The following is a 22,943-nucleotide window of genomic DNA, read 5'->3' as shown; positions in this document are numbered from 1 at the left end:
CTTGTTCTCATAAATTATGTAACTAATTATTGTAATATTTTATGTAAAGCATGTAGTATTACTCCAATGTAATGGAGCATGCTGATATACAAAAAAAATACATACATACATACATACATACATACATACATACATACATACATACATACATACATACATACATACATACATACATACATACATACATACATACATACATACATACATACATACATACATTACTGTACATTATTGGTATTAAATATTTTGTTTTGGTTTCTGTGATTTCGTGACAACTATTACGTAAGATTATCTAATGTTATTTTGCTTTCCTTTGCAAAAATTAGTGCAGTTATTTTCCACTAAAAGTTTAAGCCAAAGTCAATGTCATGCAAAGTAGGCTATTGCAATTCTATTTATTTATATATTTTGTTTTATTAATATTGTTATGTTTGCATTAGTTAAAATAATTAATTATGTATATGTACGATTAAGCTACAAAACTATGTTTATGACGAAAACATATACTTTTCAAAAGAGAAAAATGTTCATAGTCCTTACAAGCATTCATGTCACCAATCCAACCAATGTTACCAATGGTACTACGTATAATACTGTATAATACCCCGTTTCGGTATTATGCTAAACATATGGCTCTGGTATTAAACGACGACGCAACTCTACTCGGGAATACTCTTAGCCTGTTCGCTCGTTGAAAAAATCCGCCCATCTGCTCCGAGGTCTGCCCTGAAACCGTTTGCCTGCACGGGGGTCCCACATGGTAGTCTTGTAAGTTCATCTGTCATGCCTCACGACGACGTGGCCTTCCTATTTCCATTTTGTCCCGATGGTAGTTATGTAATGACCGCAGTTAATAATTGGTGCAGCTTCATATTTGATATTCTATCTCTTAGAGATACACCTAGGATTTTGCGTTGCATTGTCAGTTGACATATTACGATTGAGTTCTTCTGTTTTGGGTTAGTGACATGTTTGACATTATGGCTTTTTATTATAGTTTCTGTTGAAAGCGTAAAGTAGTTCTATAAGACTTCGAGAAAGTTCGGATTATTACGAAATTTTAGCTTCCACATTGCATACTGCACTTAAAATCCTGCTCCTCATAATATTCAAAGATTCTTAGTGTAGTTGTGTCACATACTAATTATTTGCACTTGAAAAGTACTCAACGTGCTTCTGCTCACTATAACAAAATCTATTCAGAAAATCATTTTTGCCATATCAAATGATCGGGGTTGATTCTAGGTCAATGTCAGAAACAACGTAAATAATCATGTGTTATTCCTAGGAATTAAATTCAAAATCATATTCCGAGATCAAAGTAATTCAAAGGTAGGGTGACCAGACGTCCTCTTTTGTCCGGACATGTACTCGTTTTTAGACGTTTGTTCGGGGTCCGAGCGGATTTTAAAAATCAAGAAATGTCCTTCTTTTCGTAACTTGTATGCCTGATATTTTGAAATTATCTGATTTGACGCCTTTTTCAAGTAATCTGCCTGTAGGTGGCAGCAGGATCGATGGAATATACTCTTTGCCAACGACCATAACTGTCCTTACAAAGTAATATTAAATTCACATTTTGTGCGGTCTTTTTATGTATTAATAATAATAATTATAGTTGCCTTGGCTTTCATATGTAGTTAACTGTAAAATCATGTTATATTATTAAGTTTTATTGTAAGTATGTTGTAATAAAATAGATACTGACATAATTTTAAGTATAATAGAGGCCTAAGCTTAAATCTAAATAGATCTTTTTTGTCCTCTTTAATAATTATAGTTCCCCTGACTTTATATGAAGATAACTGTAAAATCAATATTATCAAGTTTTATCATATTTATTTTGTAATATTAACATATTTTTAAGTATGATATAAGCCTAAATCTGCACTGTAAATATTTTGTAAGAAAGTAGATATTGACCTAATTTACAGTACAATAATACAGGTTTAAGCCCAGATCTAAGTACATATTTTCTGTTCTCTTTTTTTCGAACAAAGTCCTCCTTTTTGAAGCTTTGTGTCCTCTTTTCTATCGATGTGAATCTGGTCACCCTATTCAGAGGTAGTGTATTACTTGTAACAAAATACAGTAAAACTAAATCTTCTTGTTACACAGGAAATTTCCCGCTGGAATTTAGGCAAGCTGCTTCAACAGTACCCTCAGTTGCATTTACAATGGAGCCCACAACACTGCTGCTGGTTGCTGTCATTATCTTAGTACTGCTAATAATATGGCCACGAGACCCACAAAAAAAACGTATAAAGAACATGATGGATAAGTTTCCTGGGCCACCAAGTTATCCAATCCTTGGAAGCGCTTTACCATATATATTTGCGAAGCCAGAAGGTATAGTGAATGATTAATAAGAAGTACTAATTTTAAGAATTAAACTACATATTAATAGAGATAGTAAAATCGTAACTAAAGCTGTAAATTTGGCAACAATTGCAGCAAAAGAACTATTGCGATAATAAACAATACTGTAACGATAATCGTACCTGGTTTACATGTTTTCACCTTTTATGGGTCATCCTCAAAACTGGTCTTTGTTGGTCTTGGCGCCTCTTGTTTTGTTTCCTGAAAGAGTGTGTTCGTGTGGTATAATGTAGAGTCAAAGAGTGTGTGTGTTCTGAAATTGAGTTGCGTGTCGAGAATTTCATTGGGATGTGTTTTTATGTGTCTGTATATTTCATATTGTTCTAGTGTGTTTAGTTTCTGGCTTTTTGGTTGGATGTGTAGTATTTCCATGTCTGTGTTGATGTTTCTGTAGGTGTGGTTAGCATTTGTGATGTGTTCTGCATATGTGGAGGTGTTCTGTAATTTTGTTATGGCTGTGATGTGTTCTTTGTAACGTGTTTCAAACGATCTGCCTGTGTGTCCTATGTAGAAGTTGTTGCAGGTGTTACATTATTTTGAGTTTGTATACGCCTGTGTGGATGTATTTGTTTGTTTGTGTTGTTTGTGTGCTGAGATGTTTTTGTGGAGTGTTATTTGCTCTGTATGCGATATTTTAATTTAATTTCTTGAATGAGGTTGCAATTTTCTGTGTGTTTTTGTTTCCGTATGTTAGTGAGATGTATTTTTTGTGTTCTTGTGTTTGTGTTGTATTCTTATGTTTTTTGTGATTATGTTTTGTCTTACGTATTATGTTGTCTATTATGTTAGGGTTTTATCCGTTTTTTGTGCTATGTATTTTATTGTGTTTAGCTCTTCGTTGTAATCCTGTTGGTTCATTGGTATGTTGAGTAGTCTGTGTACCATTGTTCGGAATGTGTTGTGTTGGGTGGTTGGATGTGTTGTGTATGAGTGTTGCTGTGGGTATTCTGTATACTTTGAATGTGTGTTTGTTGTCTACTTTTATTATTGTGATGTCTAGAAAATTTATGGATTTGTTGTTTTCAATTTCTAATGTGTAGTGTAGCTTTGGGTGTATTTTGTTTATGTGCTGATGTAGGTTTTGGATCTGCCTTTTGTTTTGTCAAGTGCATTTGAGAAAAATGGGGTGTAATATGTCTCTCAAAATACATTTCATACATTCTCATTTGAATTTCTTTCCTCGTAATTTTGGAGCGGTAAGCGACGAACATGGGGAAAGATTTCATCAAAAAATATCTGAAATCGAAAGGCGATGTAAAGGATGATCGTCATCCCACATGCTTGCAGACTATTTTTGGTTCCTTGTAAAAGACAGTACCGGGTCTAGTAATATAAACAGAAGTCATCCAAAAAATTCTTTTGAATGTAAGTTCAAATTCCGAGATTTTTCTCATTATACGCGTGAAATATTTTTATTGTTGTTGTGTTATAAACTATGTAACATCATTTTTGTATCTGGTATACATTTTTCAAGTATTATGAGGCATTTTTAATCCCTAGCGTGTTGTAACTTTACCAGTAGCAGTGGAAAATTAAAAAGAGAAGTTTTTCATAAAAAATTCAATTAATTTTCCCCGAAAAATGGTACGTGATGGGGCAATTTGTATTTTAAATTCGGATTTGGGCACACATATTAGTAATATTCACTTATTTTTATTTCGGAGCAAAACAAAATGTAACAATTTGTTGTTCAGTGAATCACTTAAACTGCAGAAATTTCATTACTATAAAGCATTCCATTATAACATTAATTTCTTGAATCTTTTGCAGAATATTTGGATATATGTGTAACGCTGATGACGAAATACAAGCCTGTGATGAAGTTTTGGCTCGGACCAATACCAGTGGTCGCTATATCGAGTCCTGACTATGTGGAGGTTAGTATTTACACAAGTGCAGCCTTCAATTTGAAGTAGACATAGTTCGATGCATTTATTCTACAAGGAATTCTTTTTAACGTCAGTAGCCATTGCTACGGCGAAAACACTGTCTGTTATACAGAACAATCGCTTACACCTACATAATGTAGGCCTACCGGGCGGCGCGCGACCGGCACGAATGCAAATGCAACACGCGGCAAACTGTCTCTCGCACGCTAAGCAGACAAGTTCAGTCTCTCTGTAGGAGTGGTTGTGTTGATGTTATATTGTGATATTCTTCTTATTGTACTAGTGAAGTGTTTAGATTTATATTTGGGGCGTTCAGAGCACAAGGGAATCAAGTCACGAAAATAAACTTTTAGAAAATTAGACTTAAAGTCTTTTAGTCTTACTAATAAACCGTGTATAGTTTTTATACGAGACTTATGCAGAGTTGAGATAGAAAACTTTACTAATAAACCATGCATAAACTATGGATGTACAAACAGGCTGTAACTATACAATGGGAGTTGCTTTGCAGTAGTTATATACACGAAACCCCTTGTTTAAGTGTTGTATATAGAGATAAAATGGCCGCCCCTCTAACAGATGTTCGTATCGACTGTCATTTTATGATGATGGTTGCCTTGTAACCACAGAAGAACAAACCGAAGAGCACAGAATAATTAGAATAATATTGCTGTAGCTGGTACTCTTTGAACAAAATATAGTGTGGTAATCGATTAGAGCCAGTTGTACTATCGATACTTCACACGCCACACTAGAGCGCTCTACCGGATGCAATAGAGAACCTCAGATATTCTATTACCTTTCGTAACGAAGTAATGACGAAACTATGACGTAGCTGCGTAACAGTTATACTCTTATACACGACGTATGTAGTGATTATTAGTAAGGAATTTACACACGACTTATAAACGAGCTACTCATTGTATAAGTAAAAGACAGTTAAACGTCTGTACATAGAGTTTTTATTAATAAGACCGTTTATGTATAGTTGATAACCCATTAAAGGTGAGTGTGATTTTAAATATCTGCACCATTGCAAAGATTGTGAGGACATGATTCTTTTATGCTCTGAAAGTAGCCTCATCTAAGTACCTACAGAAGAAATATCTCCCTTGTGCTCTGAACGCCCTATTTAGGAGTGGTATTTTGCTGTTATCACTATGTGGAACGATGTCATTAAAATTGTTCTTGCAAATCGTCTTTTTACCTTTCCGCTATCAGTATTTTTCAGATAAATCTCTACCATGAAAGTACTTTGCTCTAATGCAAATTTCTGTGGTGCCATATCACTTCAGTAACACAAACAGAAGAATAACACGCACTCTAACGTCAACACAGCCACTCCTAAATCTAAAAGTTTACTAACACAATCAGAAGAATAACACGCACTCTAACGTCAACACAGCCACTCCTAAATCTAAAAGTTTACTAACACAATCAGAAGAATAACACGCAATGAAACGTCAACACAACCACTTCAACAGAGAGACTAAACTGGACTGCCGAGCGTGCGATTGCGATACCAGATATTCCGCACGTTGCATGGCCTTCATGAGTTCGCGCACCGCCCGGTCGACCTACAGCACGTAAGCGAAGAAGGCTCTGTAGATATGTCATCTATCTGTAAATTGAAACTCTCATTGACGATTTAAAAAATTCCTATTTGTTATTTGTAACAGGATTTGGAACTTCCAACAATCGCGAAACCACTACATTAGACAAGCCTATTTCTTGATGTATGTTTCATCCATTTTAATTTATAGCCTACCAATATTAACTTTTGAGTTTGATTCGCTTCTTGCCTGAGATATACTTCCTTCAACTATTTCCATATTTTCCAAATATAAATTTAAACATCAACTCTTAAACAAAGAGTAGAAATAGAATATGGTTGTCTTCTCCCCTATCATTATCTTTGGATGGGATAGCAATTTAAGGGGTTAGATAGAGCTTACAGCAATAAAAGTTTTGGACATATTCAACATTTTTTTCCTCCATTACTGTTTCTTGTACAATAATGAAAATTGGTACGTGTAAACCACTGTCCTTCTGCTATATCAAAAAAATATATATTTTTACCATTAAAAAAATTATTTGTAGGGTAAACTAGGATCTGTTGGACAGTCGGGCATGTTGGACACTCTGTACTTTAACGGTTACCACGCCACTTGTGGGCACCACATTCTACTAGAAGTCAATGACGGAAGTAGCCCCACTCGTGCCTACTTCCGTCATTGACTTCTAGCTGAATGTGGTGCCCACAAGTGGCATGGTAACACGTTAAAGTACGGAGTGTCCAACATGCCCGACTGTCCAACAGACCCTAGTTTACCCTATTTCTTTTTTACAAATTCAAAGTGGTGGCAGTTCACTATGCAGTGACGAAGGGTTTCGCTCATAATTCATAAATTTGTTAACTTTTTCATATTCTCTCTCTTTTATTTTATTATTAGAACTCTTGTTTACAATATTATATTCTTTCAACCACATTTCTTAATAAACAATATTTTTTTTATTTTGTGTTAAAAGAAAGTACTGATACTTGATCATTTTAAGTGAATTTCTTTTTTATCAGACAATATATCGAAGGTAGAGAAGTGATCTTGCATCATATTGTAGATATGACGTGCATAGATATATACAAAAAATTTCATCACAGAATGTTGGATAATTTTTTAGTTATGTGGGAAATGCATCATCACTGTACAGTGAAATGAATTTAAAAAAATGTAAATATTTTTTATCGTAAAAATATTCTTTCATGTAGCAGAAGGATAGTGTTTTACAAAATTTCCATTATTGTACAAGATACAGTAATGGAGGAAAAAAAATTGAATATTTCCAAACTTTTACTGCTGTAAGCTGTACCTAACCTCTTAAAACCTTGCGGAAACCTATTTTCTGTACCATTAAATCAATGTCTACTAATAAGCGAAAGTTTTAAGTGTTGCACAGACAGGAGATATATTTTATTTCCAATAATTTTGTTCTTATTTACATGCTAAATAGGGTACAGTAATATATCATTGTAAATTGAATATACTATTTTGTATGGGTCTCATGATGGCTATACCAGTAGAGTACAATAAGAAATTGAATGTATTAGAAAACTCAAACACGCCAATTAACACAAAGTAAAGAGTAGATAGTATTCTATAGTTTTTAATCTCTTGCTTCAGATATAAAACAGTCGTTGGTAAATTTAAAGTTATTTTCTCTTCGTTAGTACATACGATTTACTTCCTTTATGGTTCTACAAAGTAAATCAATGTTTGTGATCTCTAAATTAGTTCAAAATCTACATAGTCATAACTGGGAGCATTAGAAAATTGTTTCTAGTTACAACATTACTTGTAGCCTGTTAAATTATAATCATAATTGTATAATACAAAATTAACTTTATGTATACTCTACGTTCACCATGAGATACAAATTAGATACTTTAATGGCTATTTAAATCATAAAATTATGCTCGTTTGTTTCCTATGTAGAACATACGGACAACTAGAACACAAGCTCTAGTTCAGGGCCGGGCATGAGAGCGGCTCAGTCTAGCCGGCCAGAGCTGCTCTCGCTCCGAAAGGCACTTCAATTCCAAGCCAGAGCATAACGCTCACGCAGTGGCGGACTCGCATTACAGCTACCTTCCCTGCATTAATATAACAAGAGCCACGGTTGTTCTAGTCATTCAGTCTGTCATTACATAATAGTTTATAAGGATATTACATCAGTCCATTGTGCATTACAGAATTTATAACACTCTTATTAATTTAATGAAATAAACTTCGCTCTATGCACACACACAAATCATTAGGCTTATTTACATAACCCATACGCACATACTGCAACCTCCTCACCACGGTTCTACGAGACAGGCGTATGGCTTCCACTTCCCCTACTTGCTGTGGACAGAGTTCATCTGCCAATATACAGTAATTAAACATCGCTTGATGAATTCACCTTCGTTGAATGTTTTCAATTCCTTTGCATTTTCGTGGCAAATTTTGTAGCTAAGTCTCATAGCCGATTCACTAAGTGCATTATTGTCATCCTGTTAATATATAATATAATATAATATAATATAATATAATATAATATAATGCGATGCGAGATATGATATGATATGATATGATATGATATGATATGATATGATATGATATGATATGATATGATATGATATGATATGATATGATATGATATGATATGATATGATATGATATGATATGATATATGATACAATACGATACGATACGATACGATACGGTATGACCATAAATTAATACAACTTAAAGAAAATGTTTCTCAGGTACGTTATATTAGAGTATTTATTCGATATTTATATTGCATTATAAGTTATTATAGTACATTTAGTAATATATAATTTTAAATTATACAAATATTATGATATATCATAGTATAGTATATTACAGTTCATGATATATAGGCCTAATATGATATATTATATATCACAATACTTGTATAATTTAAAATTATATATTACTAAATGTATAATAACTTATAATGCAACGTAAATATCAAATCGATACTCTAATATAATGTACGTCAGAAACATTTTCTTTAAGTTGTATTAATTTATGGCGTTCATTACCAACATATTTTTCATATTCAGTAGCATGTTGTAAAGAATAATGTCGTTGGATATTGAACTTCTTAATCAGTTGGAGTGTTTTATGCCAAATTAAACACTTTGCTAATCCACTGCTCTCTACGAAAAAGCACTCCTTCTCCCATGATACATTAAAAGCATTGGGAGTAGCGGGACGCTTTAGTCTATAAGCGGAAGCTCCGTCTTCAAAGTTCGCCATCATACTGCAGAGTCCACAACTGCACCGACACTGAATGACGAACAGCATGCATACGCCACACCGCTCGCGAGACCCGCTCTTTAAAGCACACAGCGCTCATTTCTCAGAATCATGTAATGTGCCCAGCCCTGCTCTAGTTGATTGCTTTTATTTAGTGTCATCCATATCTCATAACTGATGTTACAAATAAATTCGTATAATCCAATTAGAATTCGAATCAATGTATTTCCACTCCAGAATTCATACCCTAGCGATCCTTATCATTAAGAGCTATTACTGAGAACAAAGTAACATGCCTGGATATAGGATTTGGTTATTCTTCTTCTTCTTCTTCTTCTTCTGAATGAATGAATGAATGAATGAATGCTATCCGTGATGTCCATTTTGGGCACAGGCCTCCTGTGATGGAGTTAGAATGCCTTCGACAGGGATTGCTCAAGTGTACTCGCTTGGTGAACCAATCCAGGCGAGTTTGTCGTGTATACTACTTTCGTGACATGATTACTAACCATGTTAAACTTTAATAATTAGTCTCACCACTCTGTTCTTTGTTCATTTTATGCATTGTCCGCATAATACTAACACCACCACTTTGACAAAAACTGACTGCTATTTACACTGTTTAACACTTTTACAACACTGACTTTACTCTTGACAAAATTTATCTCACACTTTCACAAATACTGACTTTACTATTTACAATATCATAACACTGATTATGTTATCTTTTTACAATGACCTTTCCTAGTTCTTTCCACAAAACTCTGTTCTATGCTGTCCTCGACCATTGTTTCCCCGCCTCTTTGGCAAGCATGTCTGACCATCAGAGCCGTGGTCTTCCCTGTCCTCTCTTTCCGACGTAGGGTCCCACATCGTGACTGCATGGGTGCATCTTGCCTGGTGTAATCTCGCCACATGTCTCCCCCAAGTCCATTTCGCTGCCGTGGCTCGTTCTGCTACGTCAGTAGTGTTCGTCAGCCTTTGTAATGTTTCGTTTGTCATTAAGTCTCGTAGCGTGATGCCCAGTATTTTTCTTCGCATCTTCCTCTGGCATGTTTGTATACTTGAGTGTTATCTCTCGGACAATGTCCAAGTTTGGCAGCAGTATAGCAAAACTGGGATTATATGTTTCTAGTGCCTCGAACTTGAGCTTGAGGTTGATTGTCTTGTCCGTCCATATGAAATTCAGGCTCCAAAACGCCTTTCATGCCGATGAAATTCGTCTATTAATCTCTTTGTAGTTTCTTTGTGTGAAGGTAACCACTTGCCCCAAATACACGTATTCAGAGACATACTGCAATTCTGTGTCGCCTACTCTGATTGATATTCTTTTTTTATATATCAGCAAAATAATTTCTATACCAGTTAAATCTGCAAAATGAGTAAACAGTTTTACACCAAATTAAAAAAAAAATTAAAAAAAAAAAAAAAAAATAATAATAATAATAATAATAATAATAATAATAATAATAATAATAATAAAATACTTTCCGCAGCACTATAGCAATTACACGCGATTACGATTAACATTGAGGCACGTAGCTGGACAGAATTCCCCCTGTATGCAATAACATAAATTACTGAACCCTCTTTATTTGATTCATAGTTATAAATTTTCATTCCTTGCGAAGAAAAGGTTATAGTAGACTATCACAGAACACGACCATTTTAATTAATAAGAATATATATATTTTTAATAATGAACTTTTTGTTTTCAGACAGTGCTAAGTAACACTAAGATGATAGAGAAGTCTGTAGTCTACAGTCTTCTTCATCCCTGGCTTGGAACTGGTTTACTCACGTCCACAGGTATATGTTCATCACTAGTATTCAAATTTTTAGGTCCCTACAATCATTATTTACGCCTTTCGTAACATTCTTTACACAAAAAATCGTTTATAAAGATACCTACATGATATGATGAAGTGCAGAGATAGAGAAATATTTGTAGCACGAACCAGAGCGCGGCGTTTGTGCTATCGTCGATCACAGTGATTATTATCATGTGCGAGTATCGTAGATGGGAGGTGAAACAACTATACATAATATATGGAACATCCTTGAAAATTTATGGGATGAAAGCATTTAAAAGTTACTTATTTACCAGTTTTATGAAAGGATTTGCTAAAACTGGAGGATACTCAATGCTCCTTTTTCTTTTTTTAATTAAGATTACATTGAACATGTCCTATGATATTGATGAACAAGAACTCATATCTCGGAAGATAATAATTACAGGACCCATTTTTATTAGACTCCTTCGCCTTGTTTTGATGAATAGTACCACCCTTCTGAAAATTAGAATTTATAAAACAGTTATATGGTTGTTCTGTATGGTTGTGAAACTTGGACTCTCACTTTGCGAAAGGAATAGAGGTCAAGGGTGTACGAGAATAAGATGCTTAAGAATTTTTTTCGGATGAAGTTACAGGAGAATGAAGAAAGTTACTCAACGCGGAACTACACGCATTGTATTCTTTACCTAACATAATTAGAAGCATTAAATTCAGACGTTTGAGATGGATAGGATATGCAGCGCGTAGGCCTAAGGATGAATCGAGAAATGCATATAAAGTGTTAGTTGGAAGACCTTAGGAGAAAAGACCTTTGGGGAGACCGAGACGTAGATGGAAGAATAATATTAAAATGGATTTGAGGGAAGTGAGATATAATGGTAGGTTCTGAATTAATCTTGCTCAGGATAGGGACCAATGGCGGGCTTATGTGAGGGCGACAATGAACCCCTGGGCTCCTTAAAAGTCATTTGTAAGTTGTAAGTACCACCACTCAGAATATTGAATGTTCCATTTTTAATCAAGATCACGTTGAACATATACTATGATGTTAATGAACATGTACTCACGTCTCGAAAGATATTAACTTTAAGATCGATATTTGTTAGACTTCTTTTCTTGTTTTGTTGAATAATGTCATCCCTAAAAATATTTAATGTTTTTAAATACATTTTTTATACTTTTCGTTGATACTTTAGTACCGAAACGTTTTCAAAACCAAAAGCTATAAGAAAGAATGGAAAACATGTCGAAGAAAGAGGTAAAATATGCTCAATATTCAAGGATTTACTACTCCTTGCAAACAAGTGGGTGGACCATGAAGCAAAATCTTAAATATTTACAATTAGAATTAAGAAATTTCTAGGCTGCCTGGCATTCTGCACGTCTTATATGGCTAACATTGCATAAATCACATAATTATATTCATTTGAAAGTAGCAAATATGCTCCACACGAATCAATTTCTACGTCAGAATTACCCATCGTCAAGCCACTTCCTTAGTATACCCACTATTTTCCCATATTGTGCCCTCAGGATCTATCGGGCATGTTTTATTAGTCATCATATAGCGAATTACCTAGTGTTCTTAATTGGTACAAATCACACTGGCTGTGGTTTCCATGAGACGCTAAGACATGTAGCCTATCGAGATGAACTCTGACAGCAACGGGCCATGAATCTACATAATATCTACATACTATATTTTGGATTCTCCAAATGAATGCTTTCACAAATCGGACAATGAATTTTGCTTGTTTTTGGGGACATTTGAATGAGCAAATTTCAATCCCTACACATTCTCAGGACTCGCTTTCCGTAACTACTGTCGACTACAATGTTTTCTTCTCGCTACAAACTCGGATACTATCATAGGCGACCATGCCCTACTGCTGCAGATATTGTTTTGCAACTTTTCTCCATTTCATTAATGTGATACCCAATAGGTTACGTCCATTTCTCCTTTTAAAATTTTCCTTAGGGTGAGACAAATGACCTATCGACTTGTAGCCTACATAGTTTCCTGTCCGCAGCTCCAATTTCTCTTTCAAGTACGCGCGCTAGAGTAAAGGTAAGGCCTACCATTTATTTTTTTTCTCTCTCTCTTCTCCCCATTATCATTCCCATACATGGAGATCAGTTATCGACGGTGAAGTCGAAAACCCATTAGGGAAATCAGAGAATTTTCACGATTTCAAAAAGAAGTTTCGTGCATAGATGTCAGGTAATTTACAATAGGTAACTTTTCATGTTGCGAGAATTTCAGCGACGGTTCAAATATTCAAGATTTACTTGAATTAGGTATTTCATGGCACAAGCTAGTAGAATCAGAAAACACTGGAAACATTCTTAGTAATCTAAATATTTAAATAACTGAGTACAATATTTAATCAAACTTACTATTAATATCAAAAGAATTATATGGAAATTATTGTAAAAATGTTTGTGTACTTGCATTCAACGTTTTAAAAATTAATTAATGTTTTAAATAGTAGCAATATAACAGTTTCAGATGAACTTAATAATGAAATTAAATCTGTAACATCCACAGGACTGAAGTGGCACTCACGAAGGAAGATTATCACACCGTCCTTTCACTTCAAGATACTGGAAAACTTCATACCAATATTCGCTGAAAATTGTGAAGTTCTAGTAAATAAACTGAAGAAGAATATCGGAGGACAAATATTTGACGTCTACCCCTATATCTCTGCCTGTAGTCTGGACATCATCTGTGGTATGTGTCGCAAGTTGCACCATACTTTTGTAAGCTTCATATACTGTAGATTAACACTAGGAACTCCAAAATCCAAAAAGAGAATTATGTTGCAACAAAAAGAGAATTATGTTTTAACAGAAAGAGATTCTGGACGATTGCATAAGGAAGTGTGATCTTTTTCTAACCCACTTTGTTGGTATATTAGTTCTTTTATCATTACTCATTCATTCATAGCTTTCTTCCTAAGGGAGTGCAAACCCAGCACTCTCCAATATTTCCTATTTTCTGCATTGCTCTTAGTCTCTGAATACGATTCATATAGCATATTGTTCTCAGTTATCTAATATCTTCTTCTCCCCTCAATTTTTTACCCGTTCACCATTCCTTCCAGTGCATCCTTCAGTAGGGGCTTTCTTCTTAGCCAATGACCCAACCAATTTCTTTTTCTCTTACCGATAACTCCCAGATAATTTCTTATTCTGTGTGTCCATTTCACACATTCCATTGTTTTCAATATCCACACTTCAAATTCTTTCAGTCAGTTCTCTTCACTTCGTTGAAATATCTATATTTGTGCCCCACATATTATCGACTCAACAAAAGCATAGGCCTATCAATATTTCTTTTCTTAGACCTTCTTCCAAAATTCCACAGAGAATGCTCCTTTCTCTATTAAAATCTTTCTTTCCTATCCTCTTTTTGACTTACTGGCAGCAGCTCATATACTACTTGTAATAAACCCAGTATACCTATTTCACGTTCTCTACTTGTTGTACTACCTTATTTCGAATTCGCACGCTTTTTTCTTTATTTCTCTTTCAATAACCATGGTCTTCATCTTATTTGCATTTATCTTCATCCTATACTGCTCACAGATGTCATTTAAGTGCAGCAGCATATCCCTCAGTATCATTTTCCCTTCTGCTAACAATGCAATATCAGCAGAAAACCTTATGCATTTTAAATTGAACGCATAGTACATTATAGAATATTCATTCTTCTGTAGAGAAATAATTCAAAATTCAGTCAACCTCTTGTGGGCTCTGTCCCTTTTATGACCTTTAAGTGGTTAGAGACACCGCAAAATAACTTTTTGCACATGTATTGCCGAATGTCTATTATTTATACGGACATATTTAAATGTTTGTGTTAACGAAATTCTTGGTTGCTTGATAAGTAATGTAATTTGATCGAAACGTATCTGATGCGACGTTTTTGTTTACATTCTCCTCTAGCAAATCTTGCGGAGTGGATGATTGGAGTTACGCTCACAACCGCTACGAAGCAATGACCTAAAGGAGCACAACAATTCTTTTCAGCGTTGCAACGCGTTACATTTGTTATTCTTAAAATTATTGTACGTATCAAAAAACTAATTTGACAAAACTTGTTCTCATTGACTTCATCTATTATCTCCGTGAATTAATGCAATAGGTTCCCTTCCGCCATGTATAGATACAGTACATAAAGAATGTGTTTTTAAATAAATAATTGTAATTAAGTGGTATATGACATAATTGTATATTAATTATTATATTAATAATATTTACTGTCTCTCCACATTCTAACTTAGTTCACTGTTACAGTCGATACACTACGGTTGTTACTCTCCAGTCGTAGGAAGAAATCGTAGCCTGTACCGAACCGACTTTACCCTTCAACCAGGTTACACCCATCCCTTATCCGGGGCACGGAGCAAACCTAGCATGCCCCGTCGTGTATATTGGTAGATATGCCTGAATTAGATTGCTGGAAAATGTACAAAATGCAGGATGTTTCAATAGTGATTGTCTAAAATTCAGGATTGAGAAGTAAATACGAAAAGAGGCAAAAAGTTTCAGTAAATATGGGTTCGAAATTTAACCGTTTACGAGATAGTGACTTTTTTTGCTGGTTGGCGCCGCTAGTGAACTGATTACCCATATACGGTAAAGCTGTGAACATTCATGCTTCGTATGTACGCCATACTCTTCCCATCCCATTAACTTCTAAGTGTGAGACGATTTGGAAACAGACGATATGGTGAACGGTGGATAGGTAGAGGAGGATCTAGATCACTGCATTTAAATTCTTAGGATTTTTGTGTACGGGGTTATGTAAAATGCCTAGTTTACACAACGAACATCACCACATCTGAAAAATTGCTGCATTTGATTGTACAGTAGATGCCTTCCAGGAAATGAAGAATTTCCCAAGATTGCTCAAGCGCATTCTACTCGTAGACTAGACAGAAGCATTCATATGTATGGTCAGCATTTTTAACACCTACTGTAACATTTTTCAATTTTTACTCGACCGAGGCCAGTGCAGTCCTGCAGCCCGGAGCGCCACTGTATGAATTTTACTGTCCTGTGATTGATAAATTAAATAAAACTGCCACTGCTTTTGTTGGAGTTAGTGCTTAGTACTCAGCAGGCCCCAATCTGAACAAAATGATATTATCTCATAAACGGTTAATTTGTAGACCCATGCATACTAGAACTTTTTTGCTTTTCTTTTTCTTTTTACTTTTCATCTCTAAATTCTTTACGATCACTTCTGAAACAACCTGTATATGTTATAATGGGAGGATACGAGTCAGTTTTACGTAAATTAATTAATTATTTTTATATATTGCAAATTATTTAAATGGACACACGTATTGTATAATTGTATTGTTTATCATTTTATTGTGTTTTGTTTATAATGTGTATACCACTGCCACCGGGTGCTTGCCCACATGCAGTGTAGCCTAAATAAATACATACATACACGTCAGGAATGTCGTATCGTGATATACGGAGTGGACCACTTAAGTTGATACCGTACAATATCTGCAAAACTAGGCGTTGCAGAAATAAATGTCCTGAATAAAAGTTGCTTGATATTATGATATATATATATATATGTATATATATATATATATATATATATATACCAATTTGTTTTATTAGATTTATTTCTTATTGTTTTTAGAGTTATTTTGGTTTTTATGGGTTTTTTTTTCGTTATTAATGATATAATTTATTTTATTGAATGGGATATCATCAGCTTTAATTCTGGATCTGTTGTCATGACTTTTTTATTTGATTGAATATCTTTATTATTTATGGGTTTTGTTTCTTTTTTTATTTCTTCTTTAGTTATTTTATATAGAGATGATTATATAGATGGTGATATAAATATTAATCGGTTTATTTTATTAGTTCTTATATTTGTAATATCTATAATAGTTTTAATTATTAGACCTAATATAATTAGAATTTTATTAGGTTGAGATGGTTTATGTTTGGTTTCTTACTGTTTAGTTCTTTATTATCAAAATGTTAAGTCTTATAATGCAGGGATAATTACTGCATTATCTAATCAAATTGGGGATGTTTGTTTATTAATGGCTATTTCGTGGATATTAAATTTTGGAAGATGAAATTATATTTATTATTTGGAATTATTAAAGGGTAATTTTGAAATATAAATTATTTCCTTTCTCGTGGTTATAGCAGCAATAACCAGGAGAGCTCAAATTCCATTTTCTTCTTGACTTCCTGCTGCTATAGCAGCTCCTACTCCGGTATCTGCTTTAGTTCATTCTTCAACATTAGTTACTGCAGGTGTTTTTTTGTTAATTCGTTTTAGAGCTGCTTTAAGTGATTGATTAAATATTTTTATTCTACTTATTTCTGGTCTAACAATGTTTATAGCCGGTTTAGGGGCAAATTTTGAATATGATTTGAAGAAAATTATTGCTTTATCTACTTGATAAGCTCTTCAACATATTTTTTATAATTTTTGTTATTATTGGGTGATGTTGGTTTTATAATAACTATCATTTTAAGTTTGTTAAAATTTTATTTTTTAGAATTTTGATTTATTAATATTTAATTATTTTATTGAAATTTTTTATTAAATTGTTATTTATTTGTATTTATGATGGAATTAGTAATTTTCTATTTATATTGTTAAATCTTTGTTAAGATTTAAAAAGGAACTAGGCAAGTAAATTTATTCTCGCATGTTTATCAAAAACATCTTTTCTTGTATTTTAATATGAAATATGACCTGCCCAGTGATTAGTTTTGAAGGGCCGCGGTATTTTGACCGTGCAAAGGTAGCATAATCATTAGTCTTTTAATTGTGGACTGGAATGAATGGTTGGACGAGGAATATACTGTTTCTTATTATTTTTGTTGAATTTAATTTTTAAGTTAAAAAGCCATTTGTCGTGTTTTATTTGGAGGACGTTGTGATGGTTATTTTAGGGTCTATTTAATTTTTTTAATAGGAACCTACATTTTTATGTTGTTTTCTCATTCCTCATAAAAAACTAAACAACTTTTGTATGAAGCACTTTGCTATTGTTCTTACACCAACGTAAATAACAACATAAATTATGAATGGCTGTGTACGAAGAGCGCAATGAATGGTTGGACCCATTCGAAACAGTCCAGCATCACAGTAGGCGAGGAGGCAATGAGACATTGTGTCCGTTGTTTCGTTTACTTTCCACGGTAGGACGGTACGCTTCAAATGTTAAGGCTCATTCACAATGAAAATTAAACATAACGTAAGCGTTAACTTAACGTTACAGTAAAATCAAGAAGTCATACCATCATTCACGATGGGAACATAAACATAAGTTTGGAGTTTGCAAACTTTCATGTTAATGTCTTACGGTCATGTTTATGTCAATGCTTATGTGAATCATTGTGAATGATCCCATTTGGTAGCCTGGACGCAAACTTTTGTGTTTATGTTACGGTTATGTCTAATTTTCATTGTGAATGGGCCTTTAAACGACTTGCATGGAACTGATGGTTGTTACTCGGTAATCGCTAATGGTAGGTACGTACCACCAGTGGATGCACCTGGACTCGAAGGCGACTGCAAGTACACTAACGACAGATACAAGGAAACCGTCCTACCGTGGAAAGTAAACGAAACAACGGACACAATGTCTCATTGCCTCCTCGCCTACTGTGATGCTGGAGTGTTTCGAATGGGTCCAACCATTCATTGCGCTCTTCGTACACATCCATTCATAATTTTTGTTGTTATTTACGTTGGTGTAAGAACAATTGCAAAGTGCTTCATACAAAAGTTGTTTAGTTTTTTATGAGGAATGAGAAAACAACATAAAAATGTAGATTCCTATTTAAAAAAAATTAAATAGACCCTAAAATAACCATCACAACGTCCTCCAAATAAAACACGACAAATGGCATTTACTTTCCCCCATAATATCAAGCAACTTTTATTCAAGACATTTACTTCTACAACGCTTAGTTTTGGAGATATTATACAGTATCAACTTAAATGGTCCTGTATATAATAATTCTGTGAGGGTTGTGCATCGAACATAAGATTTGTTCTGAAAAAATTTCCATGCATTTCATTAGTAGACGATGTATAAAAGTCCAAATTACTCCATCCAGTTTATACGGAATGTGTTATAATACTGCATATTATTATACGTTTGTTAATAATTATAAGGAGACTATATAGACTAAATTCTTGATTTAATTTCTTTCATTATAATTTAAGAAGTTGTTTCCTCTTTGCTTATCCACAGAATCAGCCATGGGAACATCAGTCAATGCTCAGCAATTTGAAGATTCAGAATATGTTACAGCTGTGTACAGGTAAGTAAGACATAAATTTCAACATTACCTACATTTTGTCTTGAAAATTATCGTAATTTTGCAGATCTTTATACAGAAAGAAAGTTTCAGAAATGTATGTACTTTTGGGTTATTGCGATTATAAGAGTTCATTGAACATTAATCCGAAAGTAAAAAAAAAAAAAAAAATACAGAACTTAAAATTTAAATCTCAAGAAAACAGCGCCGGCAGAAGTTCTTTGTATTGATCAATCGTCCTATAATCCTCTTTGGACCAAGAAGTGAAATAATTAAAAGAAAATGGATCGGTAACAGCAGATAATTTTAGATAATAACGGTCACCAGATTAATATATTCTCTCACTTTATAAGCTAGTCTTTCCATCTGTGTCTACCCGACTCCGCATTAGAAGCAACTCAGTGGACCAAGACGGCAAGTGTTACAATGAGATGTTACGTTACAGATGGAAGAATATCTCCATTTTGTACAATTTTAACTTATGTTTGCTATGGAAATAAATAAAAGGGAAGAATGCGGTAGTAAAACAGAATGATTTTTGAATGCTATTGATAAATATGATATAAACAGAAATTCATAGCAAATTTCTACAATGGTTGACAAACAAAGATCAGACATAATTATAAATGTAAAATATGAAGAGATTCACAAGGTTTAAATCCGATAAATTTAGTTAAAGTTAATTCTATCACTTGATACAATAAAGTGTAGTTTTCGTCACATAAGGATATTAAATTTTCGTTATAACGTACTCATATTTTCCGTACCAGAAATGGAAGTTCAAGTGTTTGAATATACTAGGAGCAACTAAGCAAAACGTAAATTTTCACATAAAACAAAATTGTCATGAGAGACGAAAAATGCTTACTTTCCAAACTGTTTGCGGTGGAAAGATGAATAACATCTATTTTAAATGATTGAAGGTGAAACAACCACATATCTCATTTTAAAAAAATCCAAATTATTGAAGTTGCAACACTATTTAACTTGGACAATTTATGTTTTGATTCAGTTTAATGGACATTTAACGAATTCATGTAATTGTGACAATCTTATTTTAACAAGAAAACATCCATTTTGAATCTTGCGTACAGTACTTTTAACACTTGAATATAAGTAATTGATTAACTAGCGTACTTTCTCCTGCTAATTATGTAAGTCTGTGCGGCTTCAGCTGTTTCGGTGCTTCATCACACCACCCTCAGAGCCTACTAGATCTCGGCGTCATCTCGAACTTCTCTGCCTGTTGTGTGGGTGCGTTTGAGTATTGAAAAGTGGAGTCAAATAGTGTGTGTGTACTGAAATTGATTTGTGTGTTGAGAATTTGATCGGGATGTGTTTTAGTGTGTTGGTATATCTGCTCATTTGATGTTGTGTTGTTTGTCTGGTAGATGCACCGAAGTGTATTACCTGTTTTGCTGATTTGGCAATGTATTGTTATACTAATATGTTTTACTTTTTAAAAATAGAATTCTTCAAAATGACAAAACCTTGGGAAAGGATAGTCGTACATTCGTAATCCCTACGAATGTTTGTATAACTATGTAAAAATGGATAGGACAAGTTGTGATTTGGACAATTATGATTAAACATATGTGCAGAGTACAATATATAGTGACTCTGCAGATGTGTTAAGAACACTGCCATCTATCGGAAACCACTACAAACTCAATTTTGACCGGAGATGAACAATTTACGTTTCGATTAGTTGCTCCTCACATACATTTACATTATAAGATATTTTCCAAAAGAAAACCCATTCTCATGGAATATTAGGCCTATATTTCATGAATGTTTCTTATTGTCCGCCAAGTTATATATGTAGTCCTATTCTATTACATCTTGTAACTTATGGCACTGAATCTTATGCAGGATGAAAGAAATTGTCATGAAAAGGATTGCGAAGCCATACCTTCTTTCCGACTTCATTTTCAACCTCACTAAATGGGGAAAGCTTCAAAAGAGCAGTCTCAAAGTTATACATGGCTTTACTAAAAAGGTGAGATTTATAGCTTTAAGATCATCCAGATTTGATTGGAATTAAATAAATAAGTCACGATGTAAATAACAGGAATTTTATGTTATAATGGAGCAACCTGATGGCATACTGTTTTCTTATTTCGACTTCATTTTGTCACTTAATTTTAAATAATTATATATAAATGAGAATTATTCTCTACATCTCTGTATGCTATGCCTCAGGGACTTTGCTTACTTTTAAAAATATTTTCACATTTCTCATAGTTATAAAAATTTTGTTAAATGAAGAAGCTGCTGACTCTCTCGACCGGCCTCCGTGGAATATAGTTCAGCAATATTGGATGGCTTCTGCAATGACACCCGAGGCGGACTTACTCGGGGGAGGAGTTTCACCTCGAACCGACAGGGGAGCCTTGGGGGAATTTATCGAAGCAGGAATGGTATATGGATTCTGTCGGCTGTAGGGACCGGTCGTTAGAGAGTCGTGTGGTTAGGGCGGTGCGTGTAGGGGATCTGTGACACGAAATTCATTCCATATCGAGGGTTAGCGCAATAGATCTCAATAGATTTCAGTGCTGGTCCATCCGTACCTCCCTCAGTTAAATTCCATTCCATTCCAAGTTTCCCTGAATTCACCACCTTAAGCAAATTTATTTTTAAATTGATGATGAACTCGTATATCGAAAATATAAAGAATTGCGTTGCAATATACATACTAAAGAGCATGTTCAATAAAAATTTTATAAATAATAAGATACTCCTTCTCGTTCAAAAACAAAGGAGACAGGAGGATGCAACTGGCGAAGTTAGGACGAATGTGTTCCCTAAGTTCGTCACTTGTGTGCCTGTTGTAAATTCAAATAATATTGTAACTTTTTATTTAAAACAATAATGTAACTTTTATTCTCACAACAACAATCACTTTCTATAATTGAATTTAAACACTCCCGTCAACAATGGGATTTCCACTCCACACAGCAACACAGTATTCGTTATTGCACTCCACAGACGACAATGACAATTCACTTGGATTATTGAGAACAACAATGTACTGCTAATCTTAACTAATGTTCACAAAGTACTATTTACAAAACAGAACTGTCAGTTCTCAGTTCACAGTTCGTTGCCTTGGCTAGTTCTTCTAGCTCATTCACTCAAGTTCACAGTATATCGAACCCAAGTCTTCCAGAGACAGTCCACTGCACTCGAACTCAAGACTTCCGGAGACAGTCCACTGCACTCGAACTCAAGACTTCCCACTGCGTTGCTTCCGCCTGGACGCTGCTCAAGTTCACTCGCGTGTCGAACCCTAGACTCCTGGGCGCTGCTGATTCACACAACTGAACTCACTGTCGAATACTAACAACTGGCTCGCTCCTTCTTCGCCTCTCCTATGTATCACTAAACCACACTTTCCAGAAACTACGATTCTGGAAGTTTCCGTTTCTGGTTTCTTCCACCTGTTACTCGCGACTTCTGTTTCCGCACAATTTATTCTGTTCGGAAGGTTTCGTTCCCCCTTCACCTCGCGCAGCGGAGCACCTGCAGCTTTGCCTCCCCCTTGCTTCGCGCCACACCGCAACCACCCTTGCCCTCTCGGCATCCAGACATCCCCCTTACGTCCTTCCCCTCCAGACCCGCGCGGCTGCAGCCTCCTTCGCCGCGTCGCCCGTCTTCTCGCGCGCCCCGCCCTCTGTGGGACGCGTGATCGACTCTCGGCTGTCACAATATTTTAATATCAT

The 22,943-nt window shown here is 34.6% G+C and overlaps 2 protein-coding genes across 4 annotated transcripts in view; both read left to right on the top strand.

The window, feature by feature from the left end:
- LOC138698286 (cytochrome P450 4C1-like) overlaps positions 1-22,943 on the top strand; it is a 77,666-nt gene that overhangs the window by 24,583 nt on the left and 30,140 nt on the right. For 2 of the 3 annotated variants that reach the window (XM_069824080.1, XM_069824082.1), the window contains exons 2-7: positions 2,119-2,349; positions 4,150-4,256; positions 10,813-10,903; positions 13,439-13,624; positions 19,155-19,224; positions 21,094-21,220. In XM_069824080.1, the coding sequence (XP_069680181.1) occupies positions 2,178-2,349; positions 4,150-4,256; positions 10,813-10,903; positions 13,439-13,624; positions 19,155-19,224; positions 21,094-21,220 (753 nt within the window). In that variant the 5' untranslated portion in view covers positions 2,119-2,177. The remainder of the gene's footprint in view (positions 1-2,118; positions 2,350-4,149; positions 4,257-10,812; positions 10,904-13,438; positions 13,625-19,154; positions 19,225-21,093; positions 21,221-22,943) is intronic. The other variant, XM_069824081.1, reaches the window with a different exon arrangement.
- Positions 16,578-17,345, top strand: LOC138698764 (NADH-ubiquinone oxidoreductase chain 5-like). The gene is given in 1 exon segment (XM_069824987.1): positions 16,578-17,345. A coding segment is annotated over 1 exon segment (768 nt).

This window comes from Periplaneta americana, chromosome 4 (assembly GCF_040183065.1).
Source record: "Periplaneta americana isolate PAMFEO1 chromosome 4, P.americana_PAMFEO1_priV1, whole genome shotgun sequence".
NCBI classification, from domain to species: Eukaryota; Metazoa; Arthropoda; class Insecta; order Blattodea; family Blattidae; genus Periplaneta; species Periplaneta americana.
The sequence above is the reverse complement of the archived record's forward strand: the minus strand, read 5'-3'. Positions and strand labels throughout refer to the sequence as shown.